We start from the raw sequence: 15,996 nt of genomic DNA, 5'->3' as shown, positions 1-15,996 counted from the left end.
TCAAAAAAATCGAAAACCGATCCAATCCAAACCAAAAAAGATTGGATTGGATCGGATCGGATTTGAAAAAAAAATCCAAACCAAATGAATGATTATATGATTAAACCGAAGGAATTAGATCAAATGATTTTTATTTCCATAACCGAGACCGCAAACATCCTATCGTACAATAGTGAAAACGGATTATTCAGTAAAGGACGAGCACGTCACCTGTGAATAAGTACTTAGTCACTGGTTTGAATCATATATAACTAGACAAATTACATATGATGTGATGTTATTTTGTGTGCATTCATAAATTCAAGCTTCAATGAAGAGATACACTCAAATATTTCTTTCAACCACCTCGAGTATAATTAGTATAGCTCTGACTCAAACTAGTGAATGTGAGCAAATCTAGCTATAATACAAGTCTTTGCTGTCCAAATTTACTTGCTATCTATGAACTCTGCACACCAGGTATGCCCTTTTTCCTCTTCAAAGTTGTTTTTCTGGAGCTTTACACATGGCTATAAAAGGTACACATGGTACCCTGACCAATCTTAATTCTTCCACCTAATTAATCGAAATGGTTGGTAAAATCGTGACATCTATTTATTATAATGTGTTTCATTTTTCTCATTCTCTACTTAATGTTAGCCAGCTTAAGCTGGTCCTCTGACTGTGACACTGAAGGCAAAACAACATAAAAATTCTCATGTGCGCAGAATTTTAACTACTACATGATCAAACTTAAAAAAGGAAAGAACTTACTAATGTCTAGCTACCGACATAACTTTTTTGTGAATTGAAAATATTAACAACGTGTATATCTTTGTACATGTGCTTAGTAGTTAACTTCCATATGAATTTTCAGTTAAAAAATTTGCATGTTGATATCAATGTGTGCAGAAAAGTTGCTATAAAGTTTAAAATGAAAGTAAAAATATATAAAAGATGGGTTTAATGTCTATCAGTTACACATTGATAAAAGATAGAAGTATATGACTCTTTTTTTCTTTTTTTTCACATGATTCCACTTGGATCCTACACACTTTTATGTGTGTATAAGAGATAATTTTATCTCCCACAATATAAGAAACATAGATATCTAATTTTTTTTAGGGAAAACAACAGCTATGTATGGATTAAAAAGTAACCATAAAAGAAGAAGAAGAAAGAGGAGGAGGAGGGGGAGGAGGCAAGGGTCTATATATTCTACAAGCCCCAAAGCTAATCCTCAATTCATCATGGACCCTCTAAATCCTAAAGAATTTAGGAAGCAAGGGCACATGATAATTGATTTCCTTGCTGATTATTACCAGAATGTTGCTAACTATCCAGTTCTAAGTCAAGTAGAACCTGGTTATCTAGGAAAACTCTTGCCTAGTTTAGCACCTTTGAATCCTGAACCCATTGAAACCATTCTTCAAGATTTGCAGCAACATATAATTCCAGGAATAACACACTGGCAAAGTCCTAATTACTTTGCTTACTTCCCCTCCAGTGGTAGCACAGCAGGGTTTCTAGGAGAAATGCTAAGCACCGGACTCAACGTGGTTGGTTTCAATTGGGTCTCATCCCCAGCAGCAACAGAGCTAGAAAGTGTTGTCATGGATTGGCTTGGACAGGTGCTGAAGCTCCCCAAGCCTTTCCTTTTCTCTGGTAATGGTGGAGGTGTTTTGTTAGGGACAACTTGTGAGGCCATCTTGGCTACACTAGTTGCTGCAAGAGATCAATTGCTTAGTCAAATTGGTAAGGAAAACATAGGAAAGCTTGTTGTGTATTGTTCTGATCAAACACACTGTGCAGTTCTGAAAGCAGCTCATATAGTAGGAATTCACCCCAAGAATTTCAGGGCCATCAAGACCATGCAGTCAACTTCATTCACTTTGTTACCTGAATCACTATTATCAACCATTCAATCAGATGTTGGAAATGGGTTGGTTCCTTGTTATCTTTGTGTCACTGTGGGAACTACTTCAACAACCGCAATTGATCCAATAGGACCACTGTGTAAGGTGGCAAAAGATTATGGCATTTGGGTCCACGTTGATGCTGCTTATGCTGGTAGTGCATGCATTTGCCCTGAGTTTAGATACTTGATTGATGGAGTTGAGGATGCAAATTCTTTTAGCCTCAATGCACATAAATGGTTTCTTACTAACTTAGATTGTTGCTGTCTTTGGGTAAAGGATCCAGCTTCTCTTATAAAGTCTCTATCAACAAATTCAGAGTATTTGGAAAACAGTGCTTCTGATTCAAAGAAAGTGGTGGACTACAAAGATTGGCAGATAACCTTAAGCAGAAGATTTCGTGCCCTGAAAGTATGGCTTGTTCTTCGAAGCTATGGTGTGGCTAATCTTAGAAACTTCTTAAAAAACCACGTTGAAATGGCCAAAACTTTTGAAGGATTGGTAAAGCTGGATAAGAGGTTTGAGATTGTAGTACCTAGAAATCTTGCTGTTGTCTGCTTTAGAGTTTTGCCATCAGCAGTTGCAAAGATTGCTAATGGTAAGGTTCAGAATGGAGATCTCAAAACTGAGGATGTTGCAAATGAAATCAATCGTAAGTTGCTTGATTCCATCAATGGTTCAGGCACTGTATACATGACTCATGCTATCGTTGGAGGAATTTTTGTGATTAGGTGTGCTATAGGGGCAACTTTAACAGAGGAAAAACATGTGATCATGGCCTGGAAGGTGGTGCAGGAACATGCAGATGCCATTTTAAACAACTAAATCAAGTCTAAATTTTGCAGGAATAAAAAACATTGTCCTAGCAGAATCACATCCGAATGTCCAAGAACTCTCTATTGGATACATTGGGTGCAGAATAAAAACAGCCTCCAAAGTGTGTTACTTGTTGATTGAGCATCAGTGTGTTTTTGGTTTTATGTTTAAATCTTGCAAATTGTACTTAATTTATTGATTGTCATCCTTCATCTCAACGTTCTAAACATAAGACAAATTATGTTATTAAATTTGTTGCATAGTCAAATTAGATGTACAATTTTTTGTTAACCTAGTTTCTGGTATAATCACGAGTTCGATTAGGGAATCAATCTCTATGCAAATAATCAAGGGTAAAATTACGTACAAGAATTACCTTCACCTCTATACTCGTTAGTTGAGGTTTAATGGAAAGTGGTTTAGTTACTCTTATAGTCAATATAAGGTATTTAGTGTCAGCTCTACTTCATATAGTCCTGAAAGGAAATGTTGTTTTCCCACACAAAACTTGTATAGAAACCTCTTCTTGCAGGTGAGGTGGAAAAGCGATGCCCAAGTATTATACCAGCCAATTTTTTTTTTTTTTTTCTATCCCTTAATGTTTGCTATCTAACCCTATGTGAAGGTTGTGCGCAAAATTCTCTTGTGAAAGTTATATTTTCTTGTTCTGATGTTGCTTGACGTGTGACATGATCTCCATCCCCTGTCTAATTGTCCCATTTAATTTGAGACTAACCATATTGTCATTGCCGTGAGATAGAAGAGACGTGAGTTGCAAGCAATACCTTTAAATGTTATCCATAGCTAAGCTCAGGTATGGTTGGAAAGGGCAGATATTTAAGTTCAATATCTGCTCATTTTGTTTGCTTAAACCATCAATGCTTACGTTAAGTAAATGTCAGTGTTGAGTTCAAAGCCTCATTATTAACATTTGAAATTAGTCTAGTATTTTCTTTATGGGGTATATTTTTTTCATGTTACATAAGATAACATATCCCTCCTAGTCATACATCAAAAGTTTTGCTAATATTTATTTATTTATTTACATTTTTTTTTAAAGAATAGGTCTCACAGACATGAGATAACAAGTCTCCTACAATATGAGACTTATATTTTCCTTTCTTTAAACATATCTGACTTATTTATGTCGCATAGACTTTTTATTATTATTATTATCTAACATGGCTTTTTCTTAAAAGCCTGACTTGGCTGAAAGGCAATTTAAAGGCCAATTTCATAATAATAAACCAATTTCTAAATAGATTAAGTAAACATGTCTAAATTTTTAGATGTGCCAAATAAGTTTTTAAATTGGTTAATAAATATATTTTTAAAAATTAATATAATACTAATATATTATTTATACATTTAAATAGGTTGAGTTCTTAAGCCTAAGACTTTTTGGATGATTTGAAGTCTGGCCTTTTTAATTAAATAGATTTTTAAAAACACCTTGTCCTGGGTTGAAAGGTATCAGACCCAGGAAGCAAGATAACTCTCAAATGAGAGTTCTAAATGAAAAGATAGTAAAGAAAGCATGTAACTGAATAATACTTTGTATATTGATCGATTGTTATTTCTCTGTTTACATTCTGCTCTATATACAGAAGAGGATAAACTAACAGGTGTAACTACTTTAACTAACTCTTAATGGATTGGGCCTTGATGGCCCATTATCCTAATATATGCTTATCATCCCCCCGCAAACTCAGCGGTGAAGCATGAACCCTGAGTTTGGAGCGAAATCTGGTGAAGTTAGGAGCAGAGATAGGTTTGGTGAGTATGTCTGCAATTTGTTCAGTGCCTGGAAGATGTTGAACAAAGACTTGCTGTTGGAGAACTCTGTCACGAACAAAATAGAGATCCAACTCAAAGTGTTTGGTTCTATTGTGAAGAATGGGATTGGCTGCCAATTGGATTGCACTTGCATTGTCACAAAACACGGTTGGAAGCGTGGGACAAGGAATCCGAAGTTCTGAGAGAAGAGATTGAAGCCAGATCAATTCTGCGAAAGTGGCTGCTAGGCTGCGGAACTTAGCCTCTGTGCTGGAGCGGGAAACAACATGTTGTTTCTTACTGGTCCAGGAAATTAAATTGCTGCCATAGTAGACACAGAAACCACTGGTAGACTTGCGATCATCAACATCTGATCCCCAATCAGAGTCACAGAAAGCTATGAGTCTGGAATCAGTGGAAGGACGAAAAACTAAACCATGGGAGAGAGTGCCAGATAAGTAGCGAAGGATCCTCTTTACTGCCTTCCAATGAATGTCAAGTGGACTGTGCATGAAATGGCTGACCTTATTGACAGCATAGGAGAGATCAAGTTTTGTAATAGTTGCATATTGGAGGCCATCGACTATAGATCGATAGAGAGTGGGATCAGAGAAGGCAGCATCACCTTCGAGGGACAGTTTTTGGTGAGCAATCATAGGGGTAGGCATGGGTTTAGCTGATAGCATATTAGTTTTGTTTAAGAGATCAGTGATATATTTGGTTTGAGTAAGGTGTAAAGTGGTGGGTGAGAGATAGGTTGCCTCGAGGCCAAGGAAGTAGTTCAAGCTGCCTAAATCTTTTAGGGAGAACTGGCTATTGAGTTGGGAGATGAGAGATGAGATTTCAGTAGGATTATTTCCTGTGATCAAGATATCATCAACATACACGAGTATGTAAATAGTAGACGTTGGAGTGAACCTGGTGTAGAGAGAGGTATCAGATTTGGTATTGTAGAAACCATAATGTTGAAGGGTGAGGTTGAGAGTTTGAAACCATGCCTGAGGTGCTTGTCGAAGGCCATAGATAGCCTTGTTTAATTTGCAAATGAAGTGTGGATGATCACTAGGAAAGCCTGTAGGTTGATGCATGTAGACATCTTCATGAAGTGACCCATGAAGAAAAGCATTATTAAAATCAAACTGACGGATGATCCACTTGTTGGTAAGAGCAATAGAGAGAACAAGTCTGACAGTAGATGGTTTGACAACAGGACTAAACACCTCACTAAAGCCAAAACCTTTTCTTTGTTGAAACCCCTTGGCCACTAATCGTGCTTTATATCTGTGAATGCTGCCATCTGAATGTCTCTTGATCCTGAATATCCATTTGCAGTCGATAGGTGAAGTGGAAGAGGTGGGAGGGACAAGAGTCCAGGTACCATTGTTAATGAGGGCTGTATATTCTTCCTGCATAGCTTGTTTCCAATGAGGAGATTTGAGTGCTTGAGCAACATTCTGAGGTTCAGAATGTAGTAGATGTGGATCGGAAGTAGTGGTTGTAGTTGCAAAGGACTTTGGTTTGAAGATCCCTGATTTGGCTCGAGTTTGCATAGGATGTGAAGGGGCAACTACAGAGGTATGATCAGGAGAGGTGGATGGTGATGCTGAGTGCCCTGGAAGTGGGGGGAGGGAATAGTTGAAACACTAGGAGAAATGTTAGTAGTAACAGATAAATAAGGGGGTGGAGAAATATGTGCAGGAAGATGCTGATGTAACAAAGGAATATGAGGAATGTGAGAAATATCATTTGATTGAGAGACAGGAGATGATGGAGGAAATAATTCAGAATATGGAAAATTAAATTCATCAAATAAAACATCTCTAGAGATGTAGACTTTACCATTTGGAGCAAGGCACTTGTATCCCTTGTGATCAACTGCATATCCCAAGAAAATACATTTGGTGGATCGAAAATCAAGTTTATGTCTGTTATATGGTCTAAGTAGGGGAAAACAAGCACATCCAAATATCTTCATAAAGCTGTAATCGGGTTTGTTGTGATATAAAAGTTCAAAGGGAGATTTAAAGTGAAGGGTAGGTGTTGGTAACCGATTGATAAGATAGATGGCTGCTATAAAGGCTTCTTCCCAGTATGATAAAGGTAATTTAGCATTGGCTAAGAGAGCCAAGCCAACTTCTGTAATGTGGCGATGTTTTCTTTCCACTTTGCCATTTTGCTGATGAGAATAGGGGCAGGTGAGTCTGTGAGTGATGCCATGAAGGTTGAGAAAATGGTTAAACTGAGATGAAGTGAGTTCTTTGGCATTGTCTGTTTGCACAGATTTAATCTTGAAACCAGTGAGATTTTCAATAGTTGTTTTGTATTGTATAAAAGTTTGATAAACCTGAGATTTGTTGCGCAGAAAAAAGAGATAACTAAAGCGAGTAAAGGTATCAACAAATAACACATAATAAAAGGATCCTGAATTACCAGGAATGGGTGCAGGACCCCAAACATCAATCAGAACCAATTCAAGAGGAGAAGTATATTGAGTATTTGAATCAAAGTGAGGTAATTGGTGAATTTTTCCTAGACAACAGGCTTCACAAACTGATGAAGCAGAAAAACGTTTATTCATATGAAAAGGAAGATTACAATGTTGTAATACAGTTCTAACAATAGGTGGAGCAGCATGTCCTAGACGTTTATGCCAAACATCAAAAGAAGCAAGTTTAGAATAAAATGTAGTGGGAGATGTGAGTGATATAGGGTGTGAATGCACATGAGAGTTGGTGAACTGATAGAGTCCATCTCTAAGATTGCCCTTGAGAACAATTTCCTTGGTAACCTGAGATTTGACAAGACAATGATTAGGATAGAATTCAAAATAAACATCATTGTCCTTGGCAAATTGGGATACACTAATCAGATTTTTAGTAATGTGAGGAACATGCAGTAAATTGTTGAGTTTAAAAACTGTAGATGAATTAGAGGTGCATAAGGTGGAGTTACCAAAGTGTTGAATAGACATACCTGCACCATTACCAACATGTACCTTATCGGATCCATTATATTCAGAACAGGTGGTGAGATTGTTAATATCATTGGTGAGGTGATGGGTTGTACCAGAATCAGGATACCAGGAATTGTCAACAAGAGAGGCAGGACCAGCTAAGTAAGCTGTTGGATTGTGAAAAGTGGATGGTGGTGGTGGTGGTGTTCTCTGATTTGTAGTAACTGTAGGTGTGCTTTGTGGAGAAGAATCATAGCGATAAAAGCATCTAGACGCAGGGTGGCCATTTCTGCCACATATTTGACATTGAAGTCGATTTTGATTCCAAGAGGAGTTGGAATATCTGTCTCCTCTGCCTCTTCGAACACCAAAATTACGATTACCAGCAGGTTCTGATGGCTGATTTTGTGTATTGAAAGTGGCTGCAGGGTCTTGAGATGGATTTCTTTGATTGAAATTGGCTTGAATGGAGGGGAGTTCTATTTTCTTGAAACGATCAAGCATGTCTTCTTGTGCCAGTAGAAAGGCTTCTAATTCAATGATAGAGAATGGAGGAGATCTTGACATTGCAGATGTAATGAGGGGAGCATATTCTTCTCCCAATCCATCAAGAATTGCTTCATTGTATTCATTATCAGTAAGAGGTGCACCAACAGCTCCTAAAGAGTCAATTATCTTCTTGATTTGCAGTAGATATTCAGAGGCTGGACCTTTTTTCTTGGTGTTCTTTAATAAGTTCTTGAGTTGCTTGATTTTGGCTTGAGTATGAGAAGCGAAATATACCTGAAGTTTGATCCAGATCTCATATGCATGAGTGCAGCCAACCATTCTGTTTTTGACGGACATGTTCATCGAAGAAAGAAGCCATGAGACAAGAAGATTGTCTTGTTGATGCCATTGAGTGTATGCAGCATTGATGATCTGAAGATCTTGATCTTCTGGTGTCTGATACTGAGGTGGAATTTTTTCTTTATCAAGATGATCCTGAAGATCATGACCATGGATGGTTGCAAGGGCAAGTTGTTGCCATGGGAGAAAACTGTCTTCATCTAGTTTATCTGCAATTGGTTGGGAAAAAGACTTCATGATGATTTTCGTTGTTGACGTGTTGGCATTGCTCATGGAGGTTGCATCTGATCGCGGAGAGGCCATGGATCTTGTGGTGCTCTGATACCATGAAAAGTATCAGACCCATGAAGCAAGATAACTCTCAAATGAGAGTTCTAAATGAAAAGATAGAAAAGAAAGCATGTAACTGAATAATACTTTGTATATTGATTGATTGTTATTTCTCTGTTTACATTCTGCTATATATACAGAAGAGGATAAACTAACAGGTGTAACTACTTTAACTAACTCTTAATGGATTGGGTCTTGATGACCCATTATCCTAATATATGCTTATCATGGATCTTGTTAAATCTTTTGCGAGTTATGTCATAAACTCCGTTAGGTCGCTTCACGTATTCTTTATTCATTATCACCAAAAAAAAAAAATAATAATATTATTTTGGGTCCCTAACAAAAAATACGGTTCCTACCTTAGTCCCTTACAAAAAAAAATTAGTGGGTTACCCTATGAAATTTAGAGTGGATCCATTTTAGTCCTTTTGAGTGACTAATTTGGGTGACCACGATTTAAACTAAGTGGGTCCACTTTGAATTTCTTAGTCTTTTTGAGTGACTAATTTGAATTTTTTTTTGAATTTATAAGGGACCACGATTTTAACTAAGTGGGTCCACTTTGAATTTCTTAGAGACCTCGAGACTAATTTTTTTTTTTGTAAGAGACTAAAGTAAGGACTTAGGGTATATAGATAAAAGTTAAATAAAAAGCCCAGGAATCTTTACATAAGTGCATCATGTACAACACTCGATATTTGATTTAAATTTTATTATAAACTGTTATAAATTTAATCTAATGTGAATTATGATTACATTGCCAACGTGTTATAACTTAAATGGTGTTATAATGTCCACGACATGTTATATTTATGTGCATTAATGACATGTTAATACTTGTTAGTACCAAGTTGGGTATTTCAGATTAATACAAAAATCTCTCCAGAAACTAAAAGTGAAAGGAGAGATATTTTGTTTGTTTTTTTATTTCCGTCAAATTTAACGTGTAGTGTACATGCAGAGTGAAAAAGAGCAAGTTATTAAACTCGGCCATGATATTCGGTTGTGAGTCACTCATTGAGTTGATTGGGCTGAATTTGTATATTAATATACAATAAATATACTAATAGATGTATTAAAGTAGTTAAATTTAAATCTACCCATCCTTGAGGTGGAAGGTTCAATTCCCCATACTTGTAAATTTATCATATTTTGGACTAAAAGACCCAAAAAAAAAAAAAAATCAGTTCAGTCCAGCTTTAACAACAACGAATAAGAGCTTAATTTAACTGATATTCACTGATAGTCCATGTGTAAATATATCGCTACAAGTTTTCATTGAGACTTATAACATGTCCTAATGCTAGAATGTGTGGTACCACAAAAAGAAAGTGACTATAGAAAGTTCCTAAGAGGTACAACATTCATATTTTGACCAAGTGCAGCTCTCAATGATTCAAATCACCAACCACAAGGCCATAGCAGCATTATTTAGCAATGCAACTCAGAGAAAGATATATTCATATGGCTTAAAAAAGCATCGGCTTTTAATGCAACTACCAAAATTGAAACATCCTGTTCCGTAAATAAGAAATGTATGAGGCAAACAAGGTAATCCAAAATAATCGAAATTCATTAGCAAGCGACTACACAAAATCAAAATACCAAAAATAAGGACAGTAGAATATACACCTCAACTATGATTTTCCTCTTCATTCCTTCTATATGTTCAATGTCTGCATAACTAATTCCAGCTTTCCCATTTCCTTCTGCGGTCATTGTAGTGACCGGAATCACGCTGCCTTTTCATCTCTGGTTGCCTGGCCGGTGATCTCCCACTCTTTCTCTTGCGATTGTTGAACAAGGATGAAGCATCATCCATCATGTCCCTTTTTACAACAATCTCGGTATCCATGTCTTTCTGTAACTGATCCTTCATGCCATTGTGTTTCAGTCTCGAATTTCTGTTTTCCTCATGGTCCTTATCATTAGCATCATCAGGTTTAGACCAGCTCTGTCTTATCTCCTTATTTTTCTCACCATGAACTGCGAATTCAACTCCATTTTCAAGCTCCCTCTCAATGAGATCATCCTCATCCATTACATCTTTCTTCAATGTCATTTCCCCTCGCTCCTTCCTCCTTTTTTCCATGGCGGCCTTCACTTTGTCTTTATCAATCATCTTGATTGCTTCTTTTGATGAGTGATCAAGTAGGCATTCCCGAAGCACCGGATTTCGACCCGCATTGCAGCTAGACTTGTGTGATGCTGAATCATACCTCCTTCCTACTTCTGCAGCCTCTTTTATTACATTCATGCTATCTTGATCTCCTGCACTTATCCGTTCAGTCCCAGAGTCCCGAAGCACCAAATTTTGTGCATTGCAGCTAGATGACTTGTGTGATGCTGAATCATTCCTCCATCCTACTTCTGCATCCTCTTTTATTACATTCCTTCTATCTTGATCTCCTGCACTTATCCGTTCAGTCCCAGAGTTAGATATATTGATCACTTCACCCTTGTCATCTTTCTTAGGCAAATGTTCAGACTTCTGACTCTCTCTGAGTTCTAAGTCCACCTTATGATCAGTAATGTCACTACCCATTTCAGCACTCTCATCATTGCTCCGGTTTTCGGTTCCTCTAAGTGGCACCTCAGAATATCCTGCAGATGTATGCTCAGGGGTTGAATGAGATGATGTTTGCTTCAAGGATCGCTCCTCCTCCATAGCAAGACCCTTGGCTGCGGCTCTGGTTATCCCTCCAGCACTTGCACTTCCATCTACATCACTTCCTTGACATGGTGGAACTCTATTCTGCTCATAGAGTTCCAACATTTGATTGCTAACCTCTGCAAGAGAATACAACCACAAGGATTCAGAAGGATATCGAGAAACATTCAGCTATCAAACACAAAATAAAGCCCATTGGTTACTAGCAAACTACACATGGCATAAACTGGCTTTCTTCTCTCTAATGAAGACACCAAACTTAGTCAGGAGGGTAACCATCCAGATATTCAACTCGTTGCATACTGCTTAGCTTAATCAAGAGTAACATGTACAAATGGCAACAGTAAAGCTTTCAATGGTTTTCAAAAATCCAAGAAACACGTGACAGTGATTTTTATTTTGCATTAAGTCAACGGAACATAAAAGGATCACCAGTTGGGTAAATTTATTTGTATGCAAATGAATTGAGGGAATGACACCAACCTTCCAATTGGTGTGGGGTGACATCAAACTCTTGCCACCAAGCCTTCTCCCCATCTGAAGGAAGCTTCACTTTTAAGAACTTTGCAGCAAGGAAAATGGCACCGGCTGCAATATGATGTGGCTTAAATTGCAAGCAGAGCGGTGTCCTCAGCCTGAAAGACACTAACAAATATATTATTAAAATGGAATCAACAAAGTTAAATTACAACATTGGTAAACATAATCATACCCATCATTAACAAAGTTCCATGCAACTTGTGCGAGTGCATTTTTTGAGACTTTGAACTTCTTTATGGCTTCAACAAGGGGCTTATAGGGATGTTGAACATTAAAGGTAAAACCTAAAGTGGCAAGTACAACCCTCTCTCCAAGTAAAATTAACTCTTTCTGCTGCTCATATACTTCCTGCATCATTTAGAAATTTTAAATAATATTTAGTATATATAAAATATAGAGGACCAAAGAGATACAGATAGTTATTGGAGTAAAATCGGTGAAATCAGATCAACAATCCAATAGAGGCAGGTACAGGGAGAGAATGTTACATAAATGATATAATTCCAACCAAACATTTATTTTTAAGAGGCCAAGCAAGTAAATAAAAATCACAGGAGGCTTTTCATAATTTACATGGCAGCCAAATATTTCATGTTTGAGCATGCATTATAACCTAGCAGCAATGTGGTTTCAGATAAATCCAGAATTTAGAATGAAGATCCATAGGAATGAAATGGTCAAAGCACCACCAATACCTTCTGTTTTATCCGGCGCAAGGCAGCAGGATCCTTCTTGTGAATGATCTCGTAAGAAATAAGAATAACATCCCTTAGTGGACGAGGAGTGTCTTCAACCTTCCCAGCAAGGAACATACAGACAGTTGCAATGGTCTGCAAAAGATGTTCACCAAGTATGAGATTCCAATTTACCTTTAAGTTTATTCCTACCTTTACATCTACCATTCTCTTAATATACAGTTGGATAAGAACTAGTGTTTGGCTATTAATTTTATCATCTCCGATCTGTACAAAGTTGTCTAATAAGCCACCATGGATCCAACAATTGAAGGGAGCAGTTTCAAAAAAATAAGACTGCAACCAACCAAAAAATCTCATGGCTGAAACTGATAACCTAAAATGATTAATTACCATTCCATCACTCGGTATGTAAAGATTACTGACAACTTCATCCAGTTCAACATTTAGTAACAATACATATTTATTATTTTCATGAATAATTAAGTAGATGTGGAAAAAAACTTTTAGGATTTAAAAGGACTATAAGCAAACTTGAATGAGATAACTACACTCCTGATAGCAAATAAATAACTATGGGATTCACAATAATGATAAGGCAAAAAAGTGTTAAAGACCTTGACTGACACTCCGCTAATCAGAAAACTATGTAATAGTAGTTGAAATTTGAATAAGGAACCATGTACAGAACATTAAAAATTAAATTAAGAAAAAGAACTATGTGCAGAACAAACCACCTTCAAGATAGTATTAAGATATTCCTGTCTATCTGTTAAATAACTGTGCTTGCTACACAGGCCACTCGCCATTTTATGCTTAGGATGAACTAGTAATTAACCACAACGACAAGGGCACAAATATATCACACTAACTTCAAGCACAACTTGCTAAAGATCAGGACAGATAAAATGCCTACATAATATGAATTATAAAGTGAAAAAACCCACCCATCGGTCGTTCCTTGCATGAGATTGTTGAAGAAAGAATTTATGGCAAAAGATTATGGCCGTTGCTATAGTTACCTGAGGCCTGGAAGGAGCAAAGTTATAACCAATATGTAAATCTCCAACTGAATTGCTAGAACAAGGTTCACAAATTAACAACAGAATCCTAGTGTATTTGAAAAGGTAAATGCCAGATGAATTTCTTTGGATAAAAGGCAAATGTTAGATATATGACCTCAGAATGAGTATGGAAATATTCGTAAATAACAACAGTAGCAGAAAGCTCACACTCTAAGCCTCATGCCTAAATCCTGTAAGAATGTGCAATATGACTTGCGCAAATATGTCTCTTTCTTCCAGTCAATTCCATCTTTTTTTGATGGGGAGTTTTCCATTATTTCTTTCCTAGACATATACCAGGGACGTAATGCTTCCTCTTGCTTGTCTTTAGAACTTTCACAGAAATTGTCATCAGCTGCTCCACGATGTGACAACTCCCAATTCATGAGTTCTGTCACATGTAACCCTTTGGCTGTGCTATGAATAAATTCTGTACCCTTCTTTGCCATCATGTACTAGGATGATTCTGGAGACAACATAAGAATGGAACAGCTTCAATACTTAGTAGTCACACTATAAATAGTATGCGACCACTCAAAACTTGAAGTAAAAAAAAAAAAACAAAGAACAAAGAACAAAAGCAAAATATGCTTTTCTGACTCATTGCCCTATCCATCAATAATCTTGATTGTTTGTTGCTGTAATAAGGTTTTAAATCCATTCAAAACCCAACACAAACCAAAATACCCGAAAGCACTAAGGAAAAGACTGAATCTTTGATGACAAATTCCCATATGGGAAACATTTAAACCCATTGCAAAAAGGGTTTCATCAAATCACTAAAAAGACTCAAACTTCGCATTGAAAAAAAAAATGGGGGGGGGGGGGGGGGGGGGGGTGGGGACGATGAAAGGCATCAAAGAAAAAAGAAGGCACAGAAGATAAAAAGGAGAAAGAAGCCACATACTGTGATAGTTGCAGCGAAACCCTCCTTTGATTGTCTACTATCCTTGTAATCGCGTCTCACCCTCGTTTCAATCTGAAGACTCTATTTATGAATACGTTCGCCGGTAAAAGCAGGATGTGCGGGAATTGGGTTTTATTTTCTTCTACCAATCAGTAATCTTTCAAATATCTTTCTACCAAACACACCTTTATAAGAAATCTTGATATTAAATAGAGATTTTAAATATTTTTCAAAAATTAACCAAATTTTTTTTACCCTTAAATAAAATTTTTAAAAGTAAGATATTTGATCTTTTCAAATAAAAAATATGTAAAATTTAAATATCTTATTTTATTATGCAATGTAATTCTAATTTAAATATTTGGTAAAGAATATTTTATTTTTCTTACATGAAATCTAAAAAGATAAAATCTATCCTAAATCTTACTTGATTTCATGTTTTTTTTCTCTCTTCATGATATCTTTCATATTTTCTCCAATTTTCATGCAATCTTCAATCATCTTAAATACTATTTCAAATAAAATAAATATTATTCTAAAATCTCAAACAATCATCTCATTAGTAATTTCAAGATACTAAATTATTATCAATTAAATTAATATTAAATTAATTATAATCATCAAAATATATTTTAAATCTGTTAAATAACGAGAGAAAAGAGATGAACATTTGAAATATTTCTGTGTGTATTAACTGATGAATGATGTACAATATATAAACAAACTAATGGGTTAAGCCCAAACCTAATGTAATCAGACCTAATACAAAATAAGAATACAAAATAAGGAAACCCTAATTACAATATATTTCTAACAAAATCAATTAAACAATTGAGTATAACAAATATCCAACACATCTATTATCCAATTATTTGATTAATATGATTCGAGCACTATCAGATTTAATATAAGGACACATCAAGACCATTTTTTGATTCCTAGACCCTTGAGCTCAATATCTAGGGGAACTTGGAAAAACTATTAAATATAAAAAACAATGAGTTTAATAATTGTATAAATATTTTTCTAATTTATTTTCCGATAATATAATGTTTCTGTTCATAATAAAAGAATTTGTACCCAATGGGTGCAGCTCAGTTGGTAACTTGGCGCTGAGTTAGTGGGGTTGGATATGTGTTCGATTCCCGCTGAATGCATTCTTGGGGAGGGGGCTGAACCTTTAGCCATCACTGTTCCCCCGCACTCTGGATTAGTCTCATAGCCGGCTCAAAGAGTCGAAGCTCGTGGGGATACCGGAGGGAGCCAACTCGTCTCAAAGAGATAATTAGGGTTGGGTAACTCAAAAAAAAAAAAAGAATTTGATTGTACACGCTTGTGCCACCTAAATTTAGGGGTCAAATGAACTTTTTTTAACACTTATATCGGTTAGTTTTTTTTTTTCAAAAATAAAATTGTTTTTAGAAAAAAAATTAAAAAATTAAAACTCTCTACGTATGTAACTTTAAATTACATTTTAAAATTTACTAAAAAAATTCT

General features: G+C 36.1%; 2 protein-coding genes across 2 annotated transcripts; one reads left to right on the top strand and one right to left on the bottom strand.

The window, feature by feature from the left end:
* The first annotated feature begins 943 nt into the window (after positions 1–943).
* Positions 944–2,938, top strand: LOC133315995 (tyrosine decarboxylase-like). The gene has a single exon (XM_061517680.1). It carries the CDS (start codon positions 1,119–1,121, stop codon positions 2,718–2,720), a length of 1,602 nt encoding a protein of 533 aa, XP_061373664.1. The 5' UTR covers positions 944–1,118; the 3' UTR covers positions 2,721–2,938.
* A 7,205-nt stretch (positions 2,939–10,143) lies between these two features.
* Positions 10,144–14,599, bottom strand: LOC133315994 (cyclin-T1-3-like). Its single transcript, XM_061517679.1, has 7 exons — positions 14,500–14,599; positions 13,761–14,058; positions 13,476–13,557; positions 12,529–12,663; positions 12,006–12,181; positions 11,777–11,928; positions 10,144–11,412 (listed from the first exon to the last, which is right to left on the bottom strand). The coding sequence occupies exons 2-7, from the start codon at positions 14,042–14,044 to the stop codon at positions 10,307–10,309; spliced, it is 1,935 nt and encodes a 644-aa protein (XP_061373663.1). The 5' UTR covers positions 14,045–14,058; positions 14,500–14,599; the 3' UTR covers positions 10,144–10,306.
* Positions 14,600–15,996: the final 1,397 nt, after the last annotated feature.

This window comes from Gastrolobium bilobum, unplaced genomic scaffold, assembly GCF_033153095.1.
Source record: "Gastrolobium bilobum isolate Gb01-03AN ecotype WA unplaced genomic scaffold, APGP_CSIRO_Gbil_v1 utg4229, whole genome shotgun sequence".
NCBI lineage: Eukaryota > Viridiplantae > Streptophyta > Magnoliopsida > Fabales > Fabaceae > Gastrolobium > Gastrolobium bilobum.
The sequence above is the reverse complement of the archived record's forward strand: the minus strand, read 5'-3'. Positions and strand labels throughout refer to the sequence as shown.